The sequence below is a fragment of the Melozone crissalis genome, unplaced genomic scaffold (assembly GCF_028551555.1).
Source record: "Melozone crissalis strain CALT ecotype California unplaced genomic scaffold, PUWL_Pcris_2 ptg000033l_1, whole genome shotgun sequence".
NCBI classification, from domain to species: domain Eukaryota; kingdom Metazoa; phylum Chordata; class Aves; order Passeriformes; family Passerellidae; genus Melozone; species Melozone crissalis.
Genome location: NW_026535811.1, coordinates 16990855 through 17011209, shown reverse-complemented (window position 1 = coordinate 17011209; position 20355 = coordinate 16990855). Strand labels below are relative to the sequence as shown.

General features: G+C 39.2%; 1 protein-coding gene across 1 annotated transcript in view; it reads left to right on the top strand.

Moving 5' to 3' along the window:
• Nucleotides 1–12728, top strand: part of SCUBE1 (signal peptide, CUB domain and EGF like domain containing 1) — a 187945-nt gene extending 175217 nt beyond the window's left edge. Inside the window, exons 16-23 of the mRNA XM_054282072.1 lie at nucleotides 333–536; nucleotides 2041–2202; nucleotides 5443–5610; nucleotides 6457–6618; nucleotides 8022–8219; nucleotides 9689–9841; nucleotides 10317–10396; nucleotides 11432–12728. Coding sequence (XP_054138047.1) covers nucleotides 333–536; nucleotides 2041–2202; nucleotides 5443–5610; nucleotides 6457–6618; nucleotides 8022–8219; nucleotides 9689–9841; nucleotides 10317–10396; nucleotides 11432–11584 — 1280 coding nt within the window. The 3' untranslated portion in view covers nucleotides 11585–12728. The remainder of the gene's footprint in view (nucleotides 1–332; nucleotides 537–2040; nucleotides 2203–5442; nucleotides 5611–6456; nucleotides 6619–8021; nucleotides 8220–9688; nucleotides 9842–10316; nucleotides 10397–11431) is intronic.
• Nucleotides 12729–20355: the final 7627 nt, after the last annotated feature.

Genomic DNA, 20355 nt, shown 5'->3' with positions numbered 1-20355 from the left:
TCAGCTGAGGAAAGCATGGACAGAGAAAATTCAGGAGCATTAACGGTGGCAGACTGAACACACCTGAAGGAGAGCACATTGGGATTGATGCTTTCTGCAGCATTCAGTGTGCACTTGCAGTCCATGGAACTGCTCCATGGACCTCAGGATACTGTCCTGTCCCTTTGAAAGGCCTGATGTTGAATACAGGGAGCTGCTGCTTCAATTTATATGGACCAGACAGTGAAACAAACAGAGGTGTCATAGTGCAATGCAGGCTAAACTTTTTGTTAAGCACCTCTTTTAAACATGAATCTCAATTGCTTCTAGTTTTGTTATCATTTCCCATCTAGACACCTGTAACATTGACTGTGTTCGGAAAAGGATGGAGCAGAAGCTGCAAACTGCAATCAAAACATTGAGGAAATCTATTAATAAACAGCAATTTTACATTCAGTTTTCTGGGACAGAATATGAAGTGGCTCAGAAGCCAGCTAAAGCTACTGAAGGGCATGAAGCGTGCAGTACAGGGCAAGTACTGCAGGATGGAAAATGTGGTAAGTCCAAAGAGCTCGAATATTCAGTCATATCCCCCAAATCAAGCAGTCTGAAATTGCCTTTTCCATGGTGAACTCAGGAGGAAATCTCTGAGATTATGATTTAGAATTTAATGATCAGTGTTACTCAGCATATATGCATGGACTATGGATGGTTCATAAGACACTGAAGGGAATTCATTAGATGGTTGTAGGAAAACAGAAGTGTAAATATGGATACATTCCCATGCTGTCAGGTGGTAGATATCAAAACCTGCCACAAGACAATGTTGGCAGTTAGTTCCCAGTTGCTTCCATCTTATAAAAATATATTTACATGTATTTACATTTATTTATATTTATATATATATACAATTCGTTAAAACAATTCTATGATTTTTGCCTAGTTGCTGTGTATTTACTTTTACATCACCAATGTCAGTCTCCTCGCCATCAAACAACCCGTGATCCATGGATATGTTATATTTCATGCTCAAGAGGTCCAGTTAAAAAAAAGTACAGAAATCTATTTCATGAAAAATACCTAATTCCTTTAAGCCTTTTCCCATGTTATCAGGCTCTATTTCATGCAAAATACCTAATTCCTTTAAGCCTTTTCCCATGTTATCAGGCTCTAGTGCTTTGCTGAGGACAGTGTGCTAATGCAAATTTATTAATGGCAGTTCTCAGCACTGCAAGCTTTCTAATCACTTACAGACATCTTCAAAATCAGCATACCTATTTTTCCAGCTTTTGAGATACCAAGTGATTTACAAGCCAAAAGAGGTCTCATCTGATAGGTGCTTCCAGTGAGTGGGTTCAGAAGTAGTTGTCATCATATGGGAAGAGTGATATAGAAAGTGTATTTGAAAGGTTGTTGCTATCGGTATCTAGAAACTGGACATTATCTAGACATTTTAACCACCCCTACCCAGCAGAGAAAAATGTGAAATGCAGTTACATGCCTGTTGAAGCCAGAAAAATGTGTGTATTCATGTCTGTATTTAGGATGCTGTACAATTGGGGTATTTGAGTGGCAAGAGACAGAAATTATTACAGAAATTATTACAGGGAATACATTGCCAATGGAGAAATCTCTAGAACTGATCTCAGGGGACAGACTTTTTGTTGTCATCTGCCATAAAACCAATTTGTAACTGCACCTGTTATAAACTAAAAGCTCACACTTCCCACACTTTATGCAGCCCTGGTTTGATAAACTGCAAGATACTCCTTCAAGACTGCACCCAGCTTTATTAACACACATGTGTGATAAACACCTGAGTGCACTACAAAGCCATTTAATAGTTTAAACATTAGAAGCAGGACCTCACCCTGATAAAACTGACCTAAACCCCAGTGGAGATGGGTCTGTTTACATCCGAATCCTGGACTAACACATGCAAAACATGCGCCATCATAATCCTGGAGCCAAAGACATCCACCTCCTCTAAATGTTCGATATTAGGGCAAATAACGTGATCAAAGTGAACATCCTTACGTAGGCTCCCCCTTGTTTCCTCAGTTACCTGCAGCACGGGCACCTTCTATAGCGGAGAACACAAGCAGTGTGTCCCGTGCTCGCCAGGAACCTACCAGGACACTGAAGGCCAGCTCACCTGTGAGCCTTGTCCCAGCAACGATGGCCAGGGAGTGGCGGGCGCCCGCAACGTCTCGGAATGTGGAGGCAAGTTGAACTTGATCATAAAAGCTTTAGGTGTTGCCACACACACGCCCTGTGAGGCAAGGAGGCTGAAAGAGGAGAGAGCCTGCCATAGTTCTGGTTTGTAAAGGTAATAGAAGAAATGTCTGTGCACTTACAAGCAATGGATGGCTTAGCTCAGGCCATCCGCTCCCATTGCTGACCAGACGATGGGATCTGCTGCAGCAGTGTGAGTTATGGGATGGAAATGAGCAAGCCAAGCAAAGCACTTTGTGCTTCACCTCAGGTATGGAAATGCCTTGACTTGTTAGGACTCATCAATGTATTGTGAGCCAAAGGGATTGATTGCTTTGGACTGGTATTGGTGAGTCTGATAATGAACCTGCTCATTTAGTGTTTTGCATGAGATGCAGCTTACTTGCTCTAATTAGCAGCAATTATCAGTTTGAGATAGTTATCCTGTAGGGATCTGTAACCCAGACTCAGAACCAATGATTACAATTTTCAGCGCTGCTTGAATGCACTGTGGCTTTGTGATGTAGCATCTCTGATTCAGCTTCATGATTTATAAATTAAATTATAATGATGATAATACCTGATGCTTCTACTGTAACTTGATCACTCTAAGTTTTTAAGATACAACTGTTTCTTTTCTTTACCTCATTTCATTACAACTATCAGAATCCAGTTTATAGCAGATACATTATGTGACTTTGAAATAAATCTGTCCTGTCTGCTACACAAGTTCTAACTTGAAAACTCATCCATGTAATTTACATTACCGAGTTCTTCAAGGATATCTAAAGAGAACACATGGCAAATATCACTTGAGAAACTGATACTTTTTCCCATCTACTGAATAAAAAATAACTGCAGTCACCAGTCCAAACACATGATAGATTTTGCTGATTTGCTGTATGAAGGAACTATCAGACAAAAAATTTGAAACACCTGTGCATTTTTATCCATAACATAAGAAAAGCATATCAAAATACAGTCTGAGTTCATAAAGATTGCCTATTGCGTGCTGACAAAACCAGCAAAACAACTAGAAGAAAAAGACTTTTGTTTCAAGGCTTACATTGGAATTATTGTTCTGTACAACAACAAAAAAATCTCCTTCTGATTATTTTTGCAAAGTGGATTTATTTATTTGATTTGACAATAACCATATATTAATGGTTATTGTCAGATCAAAATAGTCTGTTTTTCTGCTCAGCTCTCCCCTTTTCCTCTGGAAGTGGCAAAAAAGAATATACTTTGGACTTCATGAATTTCCTGTCAAAGATTTTATCAAAATTTGTGTCAGCACATGTGGCTTTGTTAGAAACTCTGTACTGTCTGTACTCACTGCCAGTAATCAATAGTATCTTTGCATCCTATCTTCCAGAGCAGAAACGCCTGTGCAGTAACCCATAAACTTTCACTGAAATCCTCACCTCTAAATGCGAGGAATTTACAGTCCACATGTCAGAGATTCTAAGTGCCTGTTGTGCAGAAATCACTCGTAGCTGCAAGTGAATTCCATGCTGCAATGAGTTGCCCCTGCCTGGACACCAGGCACCCACCAAAGCTGATCCCTCACTGCCTTCCTCAGCTGGAGAGGGGAGAGACAGGATTAATGGTCATGACTTAAGGGCAGGGAGAGACCCCTCACCAAATATCAAACAGACTTGAATTGGGAAAATTCAGTGAATTCATTACTAATCAAAATCAGAGCAGGACAGGGAGAAATAAAATATCTCCTAAAAACACCTCTTCCACACCCCTCCCTCCTTCCCAGGTCTACCTCCTCCCACCCAGCAGTGCAGGGAGATGGGAATGGGGATTATGGTCAGTTCATCACACTGATGATGTTCTTGCTGCTGCTCCAGCATAGGGCCCCTCCAACAGGAGACTTCATTAACTTCACAATGTGACTCCATCTCATGGGACAGAGTTCTCCAAGTCACTTTTCCAGAGGGTCAGTCCTTCAGGCGCAGCCTGCTCCAGCATGGATCCCCCACAAGGGTCACAAATCCTACAAGGAAACATGTTCCAGTCTGAGTTCCAGTAACCAGTTGGACCAGGCCAGTTAGATCAGTTTTGCTCCTAATAACAAGAGCAAAGTTGTCCTCAAATTAGTAACATCATAATATTTCTCTGTAGTCTGTGTTACTACAGCCAGTTTGTACAGTCATATTTCAGCCAGCTGGGATGGGAGCACAAGGAGACCCTGGAAATCCTGACCCCACAGGTGTCCATAGGAGTTTGGATTTGTGGGGACAGAACTTGGACTTGGCTTTCACTCAGGAGCTCTAGTTCATCCTCAGTCATGCCAAGTACCCAAAATACTGAATGCCCCAAACATTTCCCAGCAAGTATCAGGGTTGTTATGAGACTGCAACAGTACCTAGAGCTCTCAAAACTTTCTTATTTTCAAGCCAGTTGTTTCTGTCTGCTGTTCAGTTCTCAGGGAAGCTAAATTATAAAATACTGGCATTAGGCAACCTCAGGGAATATGTAGCATCTCACAGTGCTGGTGTCCCAGTCTGGAGTGGGGTGAAGATACACATTCATGCCCCAGTCTTGAAAAACCTGACATCCTGGTTCTCAGGTTCACAGAGGAAAGTACTCAAGCTAGCAAGAACCAAGCCAAACAAATGCTTATCAGAAACTGCCTGGAGAGCGAGTTTGGAAACTTCTGTCAGTAGACTGATTCACAAAGCAATTTGCTTTACACAAATCTCTGTTTCCTGGCAGAGGAGCACCTGACAAGCACTAGTTTTCACAACTATGTGAAAAGCTGCTGGTGTTAGGTATTCTCATAGATAAGGTGCTGGACTGCTACCATCCTATCTGGTAAATCAACCCCATGATCCACTGTCCACATCTCTAACTTGGAGGTACAAAAACTTGCTTCATAGGCATGATTCAGTTCCATTTCTTCCTATAAAGTGCTTTTGAAATACTGAGATGAAACATTTGGTGAAAGTACAAAATATTCTAATGAAATCCTAGTAGACCTCTTTCTAGAAAAAAAAAATCCAAACAGAATCATTGTTGCCAAAAAGCATATTATGAAACTGGTTCTATTACTGGTGGGGATTTTAGGAAGAAGATACAGGAACAATACAAAATATGCAGGTAAGATTAGAATTTGATCTGCAGCTGTCTTGATGTCACATGATTAAGTGAAAGAAAGCCTTGCTAACTACTCGTGGGTTTTATACTTCATCCAGAAATGTCAACACACTAATAGAGATGATCATTTTCAATTTCTAGGGCAGTGTTCTCCTGGGCACTACTCTTCAGACGGTTTTAAACCTTGTACAGTCTGTCCTCTTGGAACGTATCAGCCTGAACCAGGAAGGACCCTCTGCTTTCCCTGTGGCGGTGGGCTTGTGACCAAATACGAAGGTGCTGTTTCCTTTCAAGACTGTGAAACCAAAGGTGAATTCAAAATCCTTCCACAATTCATCTTCCTACTTCTGGGCCTTTGGCTTATTATCATCAGTGCCAAGGGGCTCTTGAAGGCTCTAAAACAAACATTGTTGCTTCATGGCCGTGTGATTAAATGAAATGGTCACGAGATCTGTAAACTGGGAATGGTCTCCTGGGGTTGTGCAGGCTGAACAGGATTTATGGTTTTCTTTGGAATTTACCACAGGCAGGCAGGGGGTCAGCACTGCTATTGGTAAGGGAATCAGCCCCACTGTGTAGCAATAAATAACACAAACTTGCATTAGACAATGCTTTAGCCTTCATGTCTTGTATATTTTTATTTACTGTATCACAAAAACTAAACAGTACAAAAGTTATACCAAGTTAAGGATTACTCATGGGCTAGGCAGAAACTGTAAGGGTGCAACACATTCTGTATTCCATAATGTCAACTTCCAGTGCCAATGCTGAAGAAGGAATCTGCCCAAATGCATTTTGGTTTAGTTACTGAAATGACATGCTGGCTCTGGCAAACAGACTCTATTGGAAACCTCTCTCCTGCTACTGTGAAAGTAATTTTTCTTGTTGTGGTGGATTTACATCCATTTCCACTTATTGCAAATATATTAAATACAGTGAGAGATCTATATCACACATTTCTAGTTCATATGGGTTTTTCTCTGGGTTTTAGTTGGAAGATTCTTTATACTGGGAAATACAGGGAGCTGGTGTCTTTTCTGCTTTTTATGGCCTAGTAAGAATGTTGCAGACCAGCTATGTCCACCCAGGGCAGAGGAAATCTCTTTGCACTGGAGGTTGCTACTTTTTGAAAATAATACACCTCCTACCTTGCAGTTCACTGTTCTCCTGGACACTACTACAACTCCACAACACACAGATGTATCCGGTGCCCTGTGGGAACATACCAGCCTGAGTTTGGTCAGAACTACTGCATCACCTGCCCTGGCAACACCAGTACAGATTTTGATGGCTCCACCAATGTCACACATTGCAAAAGTAAGTGACATTTATATCAGTGACACAGAGCGTGTCTTTGGATCTCAAAGCAGCTCAAAGGTTGCATCTGTCAGGCCGGACTTCAGATTTGTACTTCCTAGTTAGCAAATATCTGCTGCCAGAGGGAATAGTAAAAGTAGGGAAAACAATGAGGAAAAAAAATTGGGAAAGTACCACTTGAGGCACATGAGTGTTTTAGATTTAATATGATTTCGCAGAGTTCCAGCTACAAGGTAAAACTACAGAGCCTTTAGTTTCCCATATCCTGTAAGTTGTGTAACAGTGATGCATATTTCTCTGTGTCTCTGTAGAGCAGAATATCTTCTGTCAGAGTAACTGCCATTTTAGAATAATTGTAAAATGTCAGAAGATGTGGTCATGCACGCTGCAATTGCCAGGTATCGCTTCACTTATGATAGTGAGATCTTCTTTGAGGCTTTTTTGCAGTACTCAGCCTCCTATCTTAAAAATTTTAAATGTCCCCAACGATTTCAGTACAGTTTTATTTGATCCTTTGTGAATGACTGATTATTTTAGACAAGCATTTTTTTTCATCTCTACCATGCTAATTTAAGAGAATGTTCCTATAATAATTAAGCAATGTTATCTAACTAACTATTCATGTGCAGATCTCCTGTAAGTTTTTAGTCTGATTATGTGCCATGTGTTTTATAAGCCCTTCATAATTTCTAATGTCATTTGAGTAAGCTATATATTTGTATGGAATTTGAAGAAGTTTGCTGATTTTCATGTAAAATAAAACCACCCTTGTTATTCTGCTGTCTTAGGTCACCTCAGTTTTCAAGCCAGTTTCTGACCTTGCATACTATTTGGGGGTTGAATTAAACAAAATATTTAAACATATATCTAATTTTATGTGCATGAGTAGGCCTGGGGAGATCAAACTTAAGTAACTTGTGCCAAATTCAACATGAATTTTGAAAACTCAGAAAGAAAACCTGATCCCTCAGTGGAGATCCTTTATTAAGTGGTTTAATCTAAGATGAAGCAAGGTAGATCTGTAATTAAGTAAGGCCAGCTGTTGGGACCAGCACTCTCATTCAACTAAAGCCAATTAAAAACTAAGTAAGTTAAAGCAGAATATCTTCTGCATATCAGCACAGTGTCCATAGTAACCACAACTGGATCATGTTTATGTACCTGCATTTCTCAAGCAAAGTTAAAGCAGCCTGGATGAAGCATTGAATCACTTAGTGCACCAGAGATTAAGGTTTTGCAATCAGCTGGAGCAACCTCGTGGATCAAATATACCTTTAAAGCTGGAGAATGTATGCATTTCTAAAGCCACAAGGAGGAGTTTAGACTTGCTCATGACAGATCCAGAAAAACACCTTAGATGAATTTATCAACTAACACAAACACTAATTTATATTTCTCCCCAGACCAGCACTGTGGAGGAGAACTGGGGGACTACACTGGCTACATTGAATCACCCAACTATCCTGGGGACTACCCAGCTAATGTGGAATGCATTTGGAATATAAATCCACCCCCAAAGAGAAGAATACTCATCGTAGTACCTGAGATATTTCTCCCAATTGAAGATGAATGTGGCGATGTTTTAGTAATGAGAAAAAGTGGTAAGCTGCCAGACATGGGTTATATTTCCTGCAAACTGATGGAGTGAATAGTTCATATTGAAGGGATGACTGTCTTCAGTGTAGCTAGTGTTCCTAAAAGGCTAAATTTAATTTGTTTTTTTTTAGTGGTAGTGTTCTAACTTGCTTTAATTGTTACTGTTCTAACAATTAATATCACACCAATAACAGTTATTGGTGTGATATTAATTGTTCAAGTTTATTGTCTGAATCACAAAGCAGTTAATGGGCTTATGTCTGGCCCAGTTACCACATGAGATAAATCACTGCCATTCTAGAAATTAACAATGATAAATTATATTTGGAGAACTATCTCTGTAATCTGTACAAACTGTGCTCTCACTTATCTTTTATAAATAAATAAATAAATATATGTATATGCTGCAGTTATAGCTAAATATGGGCAGTGTGTTGGTACAACTGACACCCTCAAGAAATCCAAAGTTATCCTGCTTTTCTGTGGATTGGAGGAGGTGCATTGTGTCTTTGATTATGAATTTAACTCAACAACTTCTAAAGTTAAGATCCCGATGAAATGCACTCCTCTTTTGCATTGGAGGATGTGGGCATCCTTTTGATGATTTTTTGCTATATATTTTTTGCTTAGAAGCACCAAACCTGAAAGGCAATTTTTCATATGGAGTTTTTGTTCAAAACAGTGTATTTAGTCACAAAAATTGTGTATTTTATTTGCTAGAACAATTTTCACAATTTTTTATCCCTGAGGGCCTGTATTGACATCTTTGTATATCAGAAAGAAGACATCTGGTCACTATAGATGGAAGGAAATTATACCTGTGCAGATGAGCTTTTTTAAAAGCAAACACTCTAACAAAACACATCACTTGTCCTTCTGACCCCAAAGTGAGGTTCCAACAGTGCCCAGAGCCAGTCGCATCAGGGTAAAGTTACACTTCAGACATGATTTCCCCTTAGTGAAGCTGTGCTGGCTGTCACCAACCACCTCCTCACATCCAGGTTAACTCTTCTGTGGATCACTGACTCTGCAAGGTGTGACAGTCTTTTCTTCAAAATTACCATACCAAACATTACTTTCTGATTTTATTGTGTTTCTGTTTATAAGTGGTTTGTTGCTATCAGATGAATTCCCCAAACTGGCCATGTGAAGGGCTGGCTGCCATGTCTGCCTGGCATGCAGCTCACTTGTCCTCACCTGTCTGGGACGAGCATATGGGCACTCTGGGATACAATGCTAGAGTAGTAAAAAAAAAATTAATATTGACAGTAGTTTTAAACATCAAAAATTATACCTCTATGGAAAAACCTACTTCTCTTTATAGGCAAATAAGGACAACAACCATTCACAAAAAGCTTCTGCTCTCAGGACACTTCAGCTGAGAAGTGTCTTGTCAATTTGACATGCCTGACCCCTAGATGAGGAAGGGTGCAAAAATTGTTATATAAAGAACATTATTTAACTTTATTTCTAGCTTCTCCTACTTCAATTACTACGTATGAAACATGTCAGACCTATGAGAGACCTATTGCATTTACCTCAAGATCAAGGAAACTCTGGATTCAGTTCAAGTCAAATGAAGGAAACAGTGGCAAAGGATTTCAGGTTCCCTATGTGACTTATGATGGTGAGAATGGAATTGGTTTTCATCTTTGTGTTAAAGCTGAATTACAGAAAATTTTCCTTTAGAATCTCTCTCACACTGCTTGCAGAGATAGAAGAATGAAGAAAAACTTTATGTACCTCCTTTAATTTTAGTTGCAAAGACTTTGAAATGACATGCATATAACATATATAATGTTTGAAAAGTTATTTTGTATCTCTGTTTCTTCATCTCTAGAGTGGAGATAATACAGCATTATTATTTGGAGGGAATAGTTTTTTGAGGATATAAGTATTTATAGCAATAATTCAAAACCACTGTTATAAAGAAATAGAGAATTTTAAGGTGATTAAATTAGAATATAGCAACCTTTGAGACACTGAATAATTAACTGGATGCAAAATTTCTGAGCTCTGTCTTCAAGAGGAGGTCTAGCTCATGTCTGACTATTGCCCTCCCAAAGGATGTCACGATCACTCACCTGATCTTTATTTTTCAGAGGATTACCAACAACTAATAGAAGACATTGTTCGAGATGGCCGATTATATGCATCAGAAAACCATCAAGAAATCCTAAAGGTTAGAAATTTCTGCTTTCTTTAAGGCAAACCGAGAATTCCTTTTCCTAAGCATTTTCCTAAAATAGTTCTCAGTACCTTGATACAGTCATATTTAAAGCTCAAGTGTGACCCCAAATTCAATTCTCTGTGTTCTGAGGTTTATGCTGGTATTTGAAGCAGCCCAAAATCAAGTAACTAAGCTGGGCTCAGAACATGCTTATGTCCTTTGTGGAAGAAGGAACTAAATGAAATATATGTTAATATGCTTAATAAGATTGTATGTTCAAAAAATTAGTCTGCCAAGAATGAAGGACCTATTGTTTGAAGAGCCTTCTTCAGCCTCAGTCTGGCATTTACATGTTTAAATTACTCATTAAGTTTGCTGTGCATTAAAAATGTATTTACCTAAATCACTATCTTGCCTCAATAAGAAACGGTTTTCCAAAGATACAAGCAACACCTGTAATAACAAATTAATTAAAACTGAAAAAAGGCTGGTCAGAGGGCAAAACTGAGCTGTGTAAATGTAGGGCTTGGGAGGACAGGAGCTGAGGAAGGGCCAGCTCCCTTGGCCATCCCTGCCCAGCACTGTTCTCTCCCTCCAGCTTTTGGGTTGCCCAGGTCCCAGCTGCAGTGCACAGTGCCAGGCACAGGCTCAGCTGAGGCTCTGGATCAAGGCTTTCCCAAGGTACAGAAGGTCCTTAGAAAGCTCAGCATCCCTGGGGACCAGCCTTGTCTCCCATCCATGGAGAGATGGCCTGGACAGAAGCATGGAGCAGGTGGGAAGGACAGTCAGAGGCAGCTTGCAGTTCTAGTGCAGACATCTGCAGTTTGTGGTTAGTGCTCCTGCCAGGAGCCCTGCAAAAAGCACCCAGCACAGCAGGCAGACTCATCCCTCTGAAACTCCACTGCAATGTGGAGCAGTTTCCTCACACTCTTCTACCCAGACTCAAGTTTTGCAAAACAGACCTGGTTGTTCTTCAGTCTTGAAACCTATGTAGACACTAAATCCAAACCTTGCTTTTATCTAACATATCTATGTTGTCTTCCATAGGACAAGAAATTGATTAAAGCTCTCTTTGATGTACTGGCACACCCTCAAAACTATTTCAAGTACACAGCACAAGAGTCAAAAGAAATGTTTCCAAGATCATTTATAAAGCTACTGCGATCGAAAGTTTCCAGGTTTCTACGACCATACAAATAGTCTAGTGGTTTTCAATTTTTGGTTACTTTGCATTCCTGTCAAATATTATCTTTCCTCCATAGTAGAAACATTTGCTAATTTGAAAGCTCTTTTTTGCAGACTTTGTTCACAATTGTTAATGAAGAACACCTATAATGTTTTATAATTGTTAAAAGTCAATGTTCCGAATGGGATTCTTACTAAAAAAAAAAATGCATCCCTGAGTACGTCTAGTTGGAGGTCCAAATTTGTATGTCTGCACTAGTGTATCCTCACTTTTCATCTGAAATCTCACTATGTAAAAATATTCTTTCTAGCTTTTTATTTTTCATCAACAATAACTTTTGTCAAAAAAGGAGGAATTTATTCAAATATGATTAAACTACCTGCAGATAAGTTCTGTTATAGAAAGAAGTATGTAGTATAAATAATACTTGGATTTTGAATTGCACTTGAAGTTTATATTTGAATCTTTAGAAGAAAACGAAACAATCTGAATTTTGTTATTTCTCATTTGTGGCTTGGTGGAACCTCTGTCCAAATAGAAATCAAAAAGGAAAAAAAAAGAAGAAAAAAAGGTATAATTTTGTTCTATGAATTACATGAGATTGAGTCCCATGCCCTAATGTCCTAATGTTTTTATCTGTCCTCTTCTAAACTTCTTCAGAGGTTTGCCACTGTCAATTACTTAATTGAAACAGATTAGCTCTGGATTTCCATGCATCAGTCGGTCCCTTTAAAGACATTTACGATAGGATATGTGAGAAATAAACAACAACATTAGTAGTCTTGGTTTTCTTTCCATTAAGAGAGCATCTAATTAAGTACAATATATAAATATATAAATATATACTTCTATTTGTGGGTACATTAGTAATGTTATCTCTAGTTACTGTAAATATTATTCATGCTTAAATCTTTACTCCCACACACCCTATTTACTCATATCTATATGTAACTTTGTGTAGACAATTAAATAACTTCTCCAAGTGCTTGTCACTTCTATTAGCACCCAACTGAAGCCTTTTGAGGTTTTAAAGTACTGGATAATGGTTTACTCTGGGACAATCTCTTTCAATATGTATTATTCCAGGAAAAACAGCATCGGTGGAGATGCAGCTGCTGCCCAGTATAGGGTCAGCTGTTGCCTCTCCCTTGGGAACCCCCCACACAGTGGGAGCAGCAGCTGCTGGACCTGCTGTCTCTGAGACACTGGGAACACAGCTGTGTCCAAGGCCCAGATTGTCAGGGGCTGGGGGGTGAACAGGACACGGTTTTGCAGAAGAGTTGGAGGGCAGGCTCTGTGTTTGCAGAGACCTGGCTCTCCCTTTTATCCCAGATTTGTAGCCACAGTGCCCATCAAGCACAGGGACTGCAGGAGAGCTTTAGCCATGTGCTCAGGCCCTGCTCACAGAGCGACAGAGGGTTTGCCATGATGGTAAATTCTGGGTTTCCTGCTGTTTCCTGGCACAGAAGCTAAATCAAATGGGAGAGGAGCCTTTATTTTCTATTAGTATTTCTGCCTCTTTCCTCTTCTGTATCATTTTCCCTTTTGATTCTACAAGTTTATTAAATGGAGAAATGAACTCTCCTGGCAGCATCCTTTCAGAAAAAGACTAACACACAGTTTTGCTTTGCTGCTTTTTTTTTTCTTTTTGCCTGTCTACCCTGTAGTTTAACACATGTTTGGATGTTCTCAAAGACATGTATTAGGGGTGGTTGTGGCTATCTTCTGACACTTTCTTTTTGTCCTTGAGCAAGTACTGCCTAAACTTACACAGTTGGTTTCTGTTGACTACAAGCGGTTGAATATTCCATTTCTATGAGAACACACCTTAAGTATTCTGTTTAGTTTTTCTACTGAATCATCTTGTAATTTTGCTTGCCTTCTTTCCTTTTCTGATGAAGAATATAATTTTTTTCTTTCCATGCCTGAACAGCCTGACTTTATAGTCTAATCATTTTTTTTCCACTCATGGACCTTAGAACTTTGGTAAGCTTTCTTTTTAATATCTACATTAACCCTTGTTAAAAAATGTCACTTCTCCATAAAGGTCCTTTGTTAAAGGTTGTTAAACCTAACTTTTTCTTGAGTTAAAACTACTTTTATTTATGATTCACCAAGGGTCATTAAAAAGGACAAATTTTCATTAATTTTTTCTTTGACAGTACTCATTTGTACAAAAAAAAGTTTTTAAAAAGTAAAATTCTTTTCAGGTACTCAAATTATGCAGGAGTACATAGCTAAAAAACTACTTTAGCCAAACAGTAGTTCAAAGTCTGATAGGTTATTCAGAGTTTTATTCAGATCCATTAAAATGAGTCAGGATTGCAGCCATTCTAATGAAAGATATGAAGGAAAATATATGGAAAATATGGTGAAAAATAGCTTCCTCACTTGGCAAATGATTTACAGTGATCTTTAGTATTTCACACTTGAGAAAGCAAACTTCAGAATCTGGTATTGTACACTGAGTTTAGTAAAATCCTTGCTAAAATTTAACAACCAACATGTTTGAACATAATATCATTGTATGACAGTGATGCCAGAATCCAGAAACCACTGCAGCACCATAACGTTTTCCAGGTTCCAAGCACCATGGGAAATCCAGTGCCAGAGAGAAACCATAACAGGGACATGTCCCAATTCTGGCCACTGGTAGTGGGACCTCAGTAGAGCTGTGAGAAGTGAATACAGGCAAGAGAAATTGCATTTGGCTCTGGCACCATTTGTCCTGACTTAAAACCACACTACAAAAAAGCAGGGTTGTGTGCAGTTCATCCTGACGGACAACCTGAGAATGAGGCTGATATTCCCCAGAGCCACGTCAGGACAAGGCACTTGTGGACTTCTGGGGCAAACACAGGCTTTGTGTTGCTGAAGGAAGGTGCTGAAAGAAAGAGAATAATTTGACCCTCAAAAGTTGACACTTAAATGCTTTTGAGTTGAGAGGGTTCAAATCTGATATATTTAGAAAATGAGTCAGGCTTGAACGCTTGCCACTCTGCATAGAAATGCTCTTGGATATACAAATTTCTAATGAAGTAAGTAATGACAAGTGGTATATAGGGCAGTCTGAACTGGTTTCAGTTGATTGGAAAAACAGCACAGAATTTTTATATCAGCTCTAGAAGTGAAAAATGCTTTGACTTTCATACTAGGTTTACAGTTACAGAAACTGGCAGTCACCAAATAGGAGATGAGTTCAGCTCTTCATCTGTTAGTATAGGATGCCTTCATTGTTAAAGTCAGAAAACCTGTTGCTACTGCACCATAACAGCACAGCAACAAAGAATGCCTTCTTCTACAGATGAGACCTACACACATTTGGGAATCAAAACTGTACAAGGAGAAAGAAAGCTGCCTTTAAGCAAACCAGCTTCGGGAACGTGGCAGAATATAACATTTTACCTTTTACCCTAAATGTGAAATACTTCATTTGAACATACCAATAAATATATCCCTGTAGCTGTTCTTACAGAGTTACACATTGTCTGCAGGACAGGTGCAACAACAAATTTATGTGTTAATGCAGGTAGACTGAAGAAGTGCCCATTTATGATTGCCCAATTCAGTGGCACAAACAGAGCTTTTTATTTTAATTTGCAAATGCCTATATGCTTAAAAGCTGCACCTGCAGCACTTACCATTTTAAGCCTCTCTTTCTGCTTTAAATAGTGCACTTATTTTTAGTGAGGTGGTGGTGAATCATCCCTAACCATTCTCACAGGCCACCAAATCACTGCCTGCACACCTGCTGCAGTCCAGGACACTGCAGCAATCACAAGTTGCTCATCAAGCCCCGAGTTGTGCCTTGAAAGTGCTGAGGACACAAAGGTGCCTCTGTGTGTCATTTGAATGCAGGGAGCAGCAGGATTCTGTGTTCAGTGCATTGCCACCTCTTCTGCCACACTGCATCTTGCCTTCAATAACAAGACTTATCCTGCCTGGAGATTTAGCTCGCTGAAACTGGATTTAAAATAACTGAATAATAACTGAAGCCTTTCTTTCATCTCATTTTCTTGCTTTGTCTTCCTTCTTCCATCAGACATTAGATTTTTACCTAAAGACCAACTTTTCAAAAGAAATTTATTTCCTCATTGTGCCATCCCCATAGAATAAAGTTATGACTACTTAAGATTTAGACTAATCCTTTCTACCCAGCAGCTTTATTCTAGAGTAAGCTTACTTAAAACTAGCTTACCTTGTAAGCCAAGTTTAGTTTAGTTTAGTTTTAGACTAGCTTAAATATATATAGGATTGGTCAGAGTATTTTCAGAGGGTCCACATTCTGAGTTGTCAGCGGATTTTAAAGAGCACAGCTCACCTGATCTCCTGTCTGTGAGCAGAATGCAAGGATGCTGCCACATGAGTGAGAAACATCCTTTACATGTGTTCAGCATTCCAAAAGGACAGTCAAACCCCACCCTGTGCCTTTTTATAAGCCTGCCCAACACATTCAAATTTCTCAGATCAGTTTTAACTATAAAAAACCCAGTTTTAATCTTGCAGATAGCAGGTTTGGAACTTCAGGAGCAAAAGTAGCGCTGTGATTCTTATACAGGGTCTGCTGACAGGTGTTTGACAGCAAAACTCAACCTGCTCTGTGACAGCTCCCATGTCTGGACTCTAAATATCTTTGATTGCTCTTACAAACTTAGCTGGAGTAAAATCTTCAACAGCTGGACCCAATGGCAAACTCCTCAGCCACCTCAGGGGTCTGGATGATTTCTAAATGATGGGAATGAGTGACACACACAGTTTCTTATATCTGTATCACAAGTTCAAGGAGTTGCATTTTTTCGTAGTTTAAAACCACTGATTGATAGGAATGGGAGTAACTGGAGGAGTTCTTATAGAATTTCAGTACTTTGGGACTTTAATGAAGTAGTTTTCTAGAATGGCAAACTGTTGTAAGCACTTGGGAAAAGGAATATTTTGTCTTCCAGAAGAATTTATGGAAGAAGGGAAATTTTTGTAAGGTACTATGAACTTACTCCTCAGCGAGAGACTTGGATTCAGAGACAAGTCTTGTGTTTTATCTCTCACCTGAATAGAAGCAGAGTGGAAAATACACAATGTCAAAAACCTGTTATCTAAGGATCTGAATATATACAATTCCAGTTTGTTATTTCATTTATTTATTCTTTCATCATAAAGCCTTTAATCTATAAAATTAATATGTAATATACAAGAGTTAAATGTACAGAAGTACCTTTAGATCTAATAATTTAAACCATCTGTATTCAGAGAGCAGAGATAACAAGTTTAAAGATATACAAACAATTGCAATTCAATTTTCTCAATATCTAGAAAAAAGTGGCTTTGATTAATTAAACTTTATTTTAATTATTGTGAAAATACCTTTTTTAGAGTTTGTTTTTGTTACTTTTTTTAATTAAAATTATTTTGTAAATATTGTTTTCTATGTTTTATAACTTAGAAAGGCCATTAATTTGCATTGAGAGCAGCAGGGTCTCAACATGTTGATTATAAAGATACTTTAGGAGACTGGGGTGGATGTGAGGCAGTTGCCAGATTTATCATTCCAGATTACAGATTCCTGTTATTTCTTCAGTCTCACTGACATGACAGGAAAAATTTTCTGGGGCACTTGAACATTCTAATTTAAACAGAATTGACTATCAAGTGTCATTCTAAAGTGCTTTCCATTTTCATAACATAAAAAGAATATGTATCTTAAAGTTAGTGCTGGTTCTTCTTCCATTGTTAGGATAAGAAACAACACAGAACTCAGAAATACAAGAGAATTTAATAGATTACACACATGGATAGTAGAAAGACAAGAAAAACTGTGGGGTCTCTATGCTTGTAGGGAGCAGTGGAAGTGATAAAACCTCACATTGGATCAGATCACAAGAGCCTTTTCTACCCAAAACCACTGAGGCCAGTGGTACTTTCACCTGCAAAAAAGTTCATTATGACCATATCCAGCACCAGTGTAAGCAGGAATTTCTGGCAGGCTAGATTTCAGGGGGAAGCACACAGGGTGTACTACTGGTTTCTGCATCAATTTGCTCCACATAAACCACTGGGCAGGAGTGAGATTTTAAACTGAACTGTTGTAGATGCTGCTGGGACTTCTAAGCTTTATTACCAATGTAAATTGTGTACAAACAGCGATTTCCATATGAAATGTACAATAATAGTTTAGAACAAGGGTAGTGAATAACTGTACAAAATTTGATACTTAGAGAATAAAATACAGCGCTAAGCTTTACCAATATTTTAACAATTCTGTCAGATTTATAGTAGAAAATGTTGTTGTAAATGTACCTTATAAGAAAATACATTTCCTTTTGCCTCTGTATATTAATAGCTTTGATTTCTATGTCAAAGTTAAAAGTGAAGCATGTAATAAAATTTTTTGTTAAAATCACTTTCATAATAAACTTAAAATGGAATGAATACCCCTGCTTGCCATTTATTTGTGTATAGGACAAGGCTTCTTGCACAAGTGTGTACAAGAAGCAGAAGAGAACTTTTCTTTTTTGATAGCATTTACATATTTTGGTCTAATTTTCATCCTTAAGCAACAGAGCTTTTTCTTTTTCATCCAGCTGCTGGTGTTTGTGGGACACTGATACAAGTTCCTTCCAAAGAGGCTTCAAGGAGAGTTTTTTAAAGAAGAAATCCTAGCTACAGTGAAGGACTAGATGATCAATATTCCTCCAGGACTTTTAACTACTTGTTAAACTAAATGTGGTGTTACCGTGTATAGCTCATGCAGCTGCCCTTGTCACAGCCCTCTGTTGAGAAGCAGCCTCAAAGAAAGAGAGAGAAATCTCTCATGTTCTAGCATGGCATGTGCCATTTTGCTGCTGTCCTCAAGTAAGCAGTTCAGCTTGTTAAGAGAAAGCATTTATGATGTGACAGTATCAGCTTTACTGATTTTATATATCTTGTTCATTATATAAATACTGTTGGTATGACTGATGACTCTTGGTGTCTGGCAGGTTTGAAAGGCATCAGGAAACTTGCTGTAAAATATCCATTACTGCCTTTTTCAGCTGGTAGAAATTCACTTGGGTAAAATGGCAGCTATCCTCACTGCATTCTAAGAAGACACAGCATCACTTTTATGGGACTACAGACGTGCCATATGAAATGGCACTCAGCTGTCCTTGTGGCTTCAGAGCTTTAAATGAGTAACAAAAAAAGCCAGCTCCTATCAAAGACAGAAAAGCTGAACCTCAAAGTTCCTAAAAGTCATTGGAAATCAAGCTGATTACTGGTAATGAAGTATCTGTGCACAAGGACAAAATCTGGAATGGGAATCCGGGGAGGTCCCGGCTGACTGGAAGTGGGCAAACATTGTCTCTATTTTCAAGAAGGGCAAGGAATGAGGACTCCAGAGATTCCAGGCCTGTCAGTGTCACTTCAAGTGCCTGGGAAAATCATGGAAAAGGTTATTCTTGGAGTTACTGAACAACACCTGGGGGACAACAGAGCTTCATGAAGTCCTGCTTGTCAAACTGATTGCTTTCTGAACAAGAATAGAACAGGCAATTTTATAACAGCCACTTAAGTTTCAGCAGTCATGACAGTCTTCATTTTAATACAAGATTCTCATTTACTGGAACAGGCATTGCCTGGTGTAAACTGCAGAAGGGTCCATTCTCAGTTCCAATCTTGCTGTGACTTCCCAACAAGTATACAAAATGTAACAGCCTGAGGAACAGCACTCTGGCACAACTCAGCAGGTAAGTGAAAGCAGGCTGGGCATAGATTATTTATTCTTCTTTTATCCAGGAATCAACATCAACCAACTCCTGGTGTCACAGAAAGGGCCTATCCTGTACAACAACCTTAATTTGCTTTTTTTGCCTTTTAAATACAATATCCAAATAGCAGTCAGCACAGGATGAGGTATGCTACACTCCAAAAGCATTTCTTAACATGTAGAATAACAGCACCTGTACCTCACTTGTGTGTGTAAAAGTGTATTCCTAAGTAATGGTCCAACTTTTATAAAAGTAATATATTATACAGCATGGTATGTATGCCTAAAGACATGGGAAAGGGAAGAACAGAGATCTGCCTTTGAAGGCACCCAAGCAGATGGTGAAAAACTGTGGAGGTACAGCAGGATGCCTCAGGACTGAGGGCAGCATATTGGATTGCCTACATGGACACAAGATCCTTGGAGCTGCCTGGCAAGGTGTTTTTTCATTGTTGTACTCCCAGAATGAGGGCAGCCTCCCTCTACCCCAGAACTGCATGAGCAGTGGGAGAGTATCTTTGAGATTAAAAGACCTGCGCTTGTCAGTGTATGTTATGGCAGCACATAATGTGGGTGCAGTAAATTTGTCTCTTCAGGGAAAACACTCAGGGGAAGTATTGTTTGTGCCAGACAATTTGTTTGGTTTGTTATCCTTCACACACTGATCTCATGCCAGACTTCGAGAGAAGGCTGAGTCCAACCTGCTGAGATCACTCATCCACCTGCCGAGCGTTCCCCAGAGCTCTTTCCAAGCTCCACACTTACATTGGGCACCCATTCCAAGGTGAAATCATGGGTTTCCCTTCTCACTCAGGTGACCATCCAGCCACACAACAGGACAGCACAGCCCCACTGCCCCAGAGTAGCCAAAGTATGGGATGGATCTCATAAAGACTCCAGCTGGCATGTGGATATTGCAAAACCTTCCCAAAAGTTGTACCTGTCCACAAAGTAAGCAGGCAAAAGCTATACACAGTGATTGCTTGATTGCTTTTTTGATGCAGAAGAATTCATTTTCCCTTTGTAAAACAGCCTTCTTACAAACCT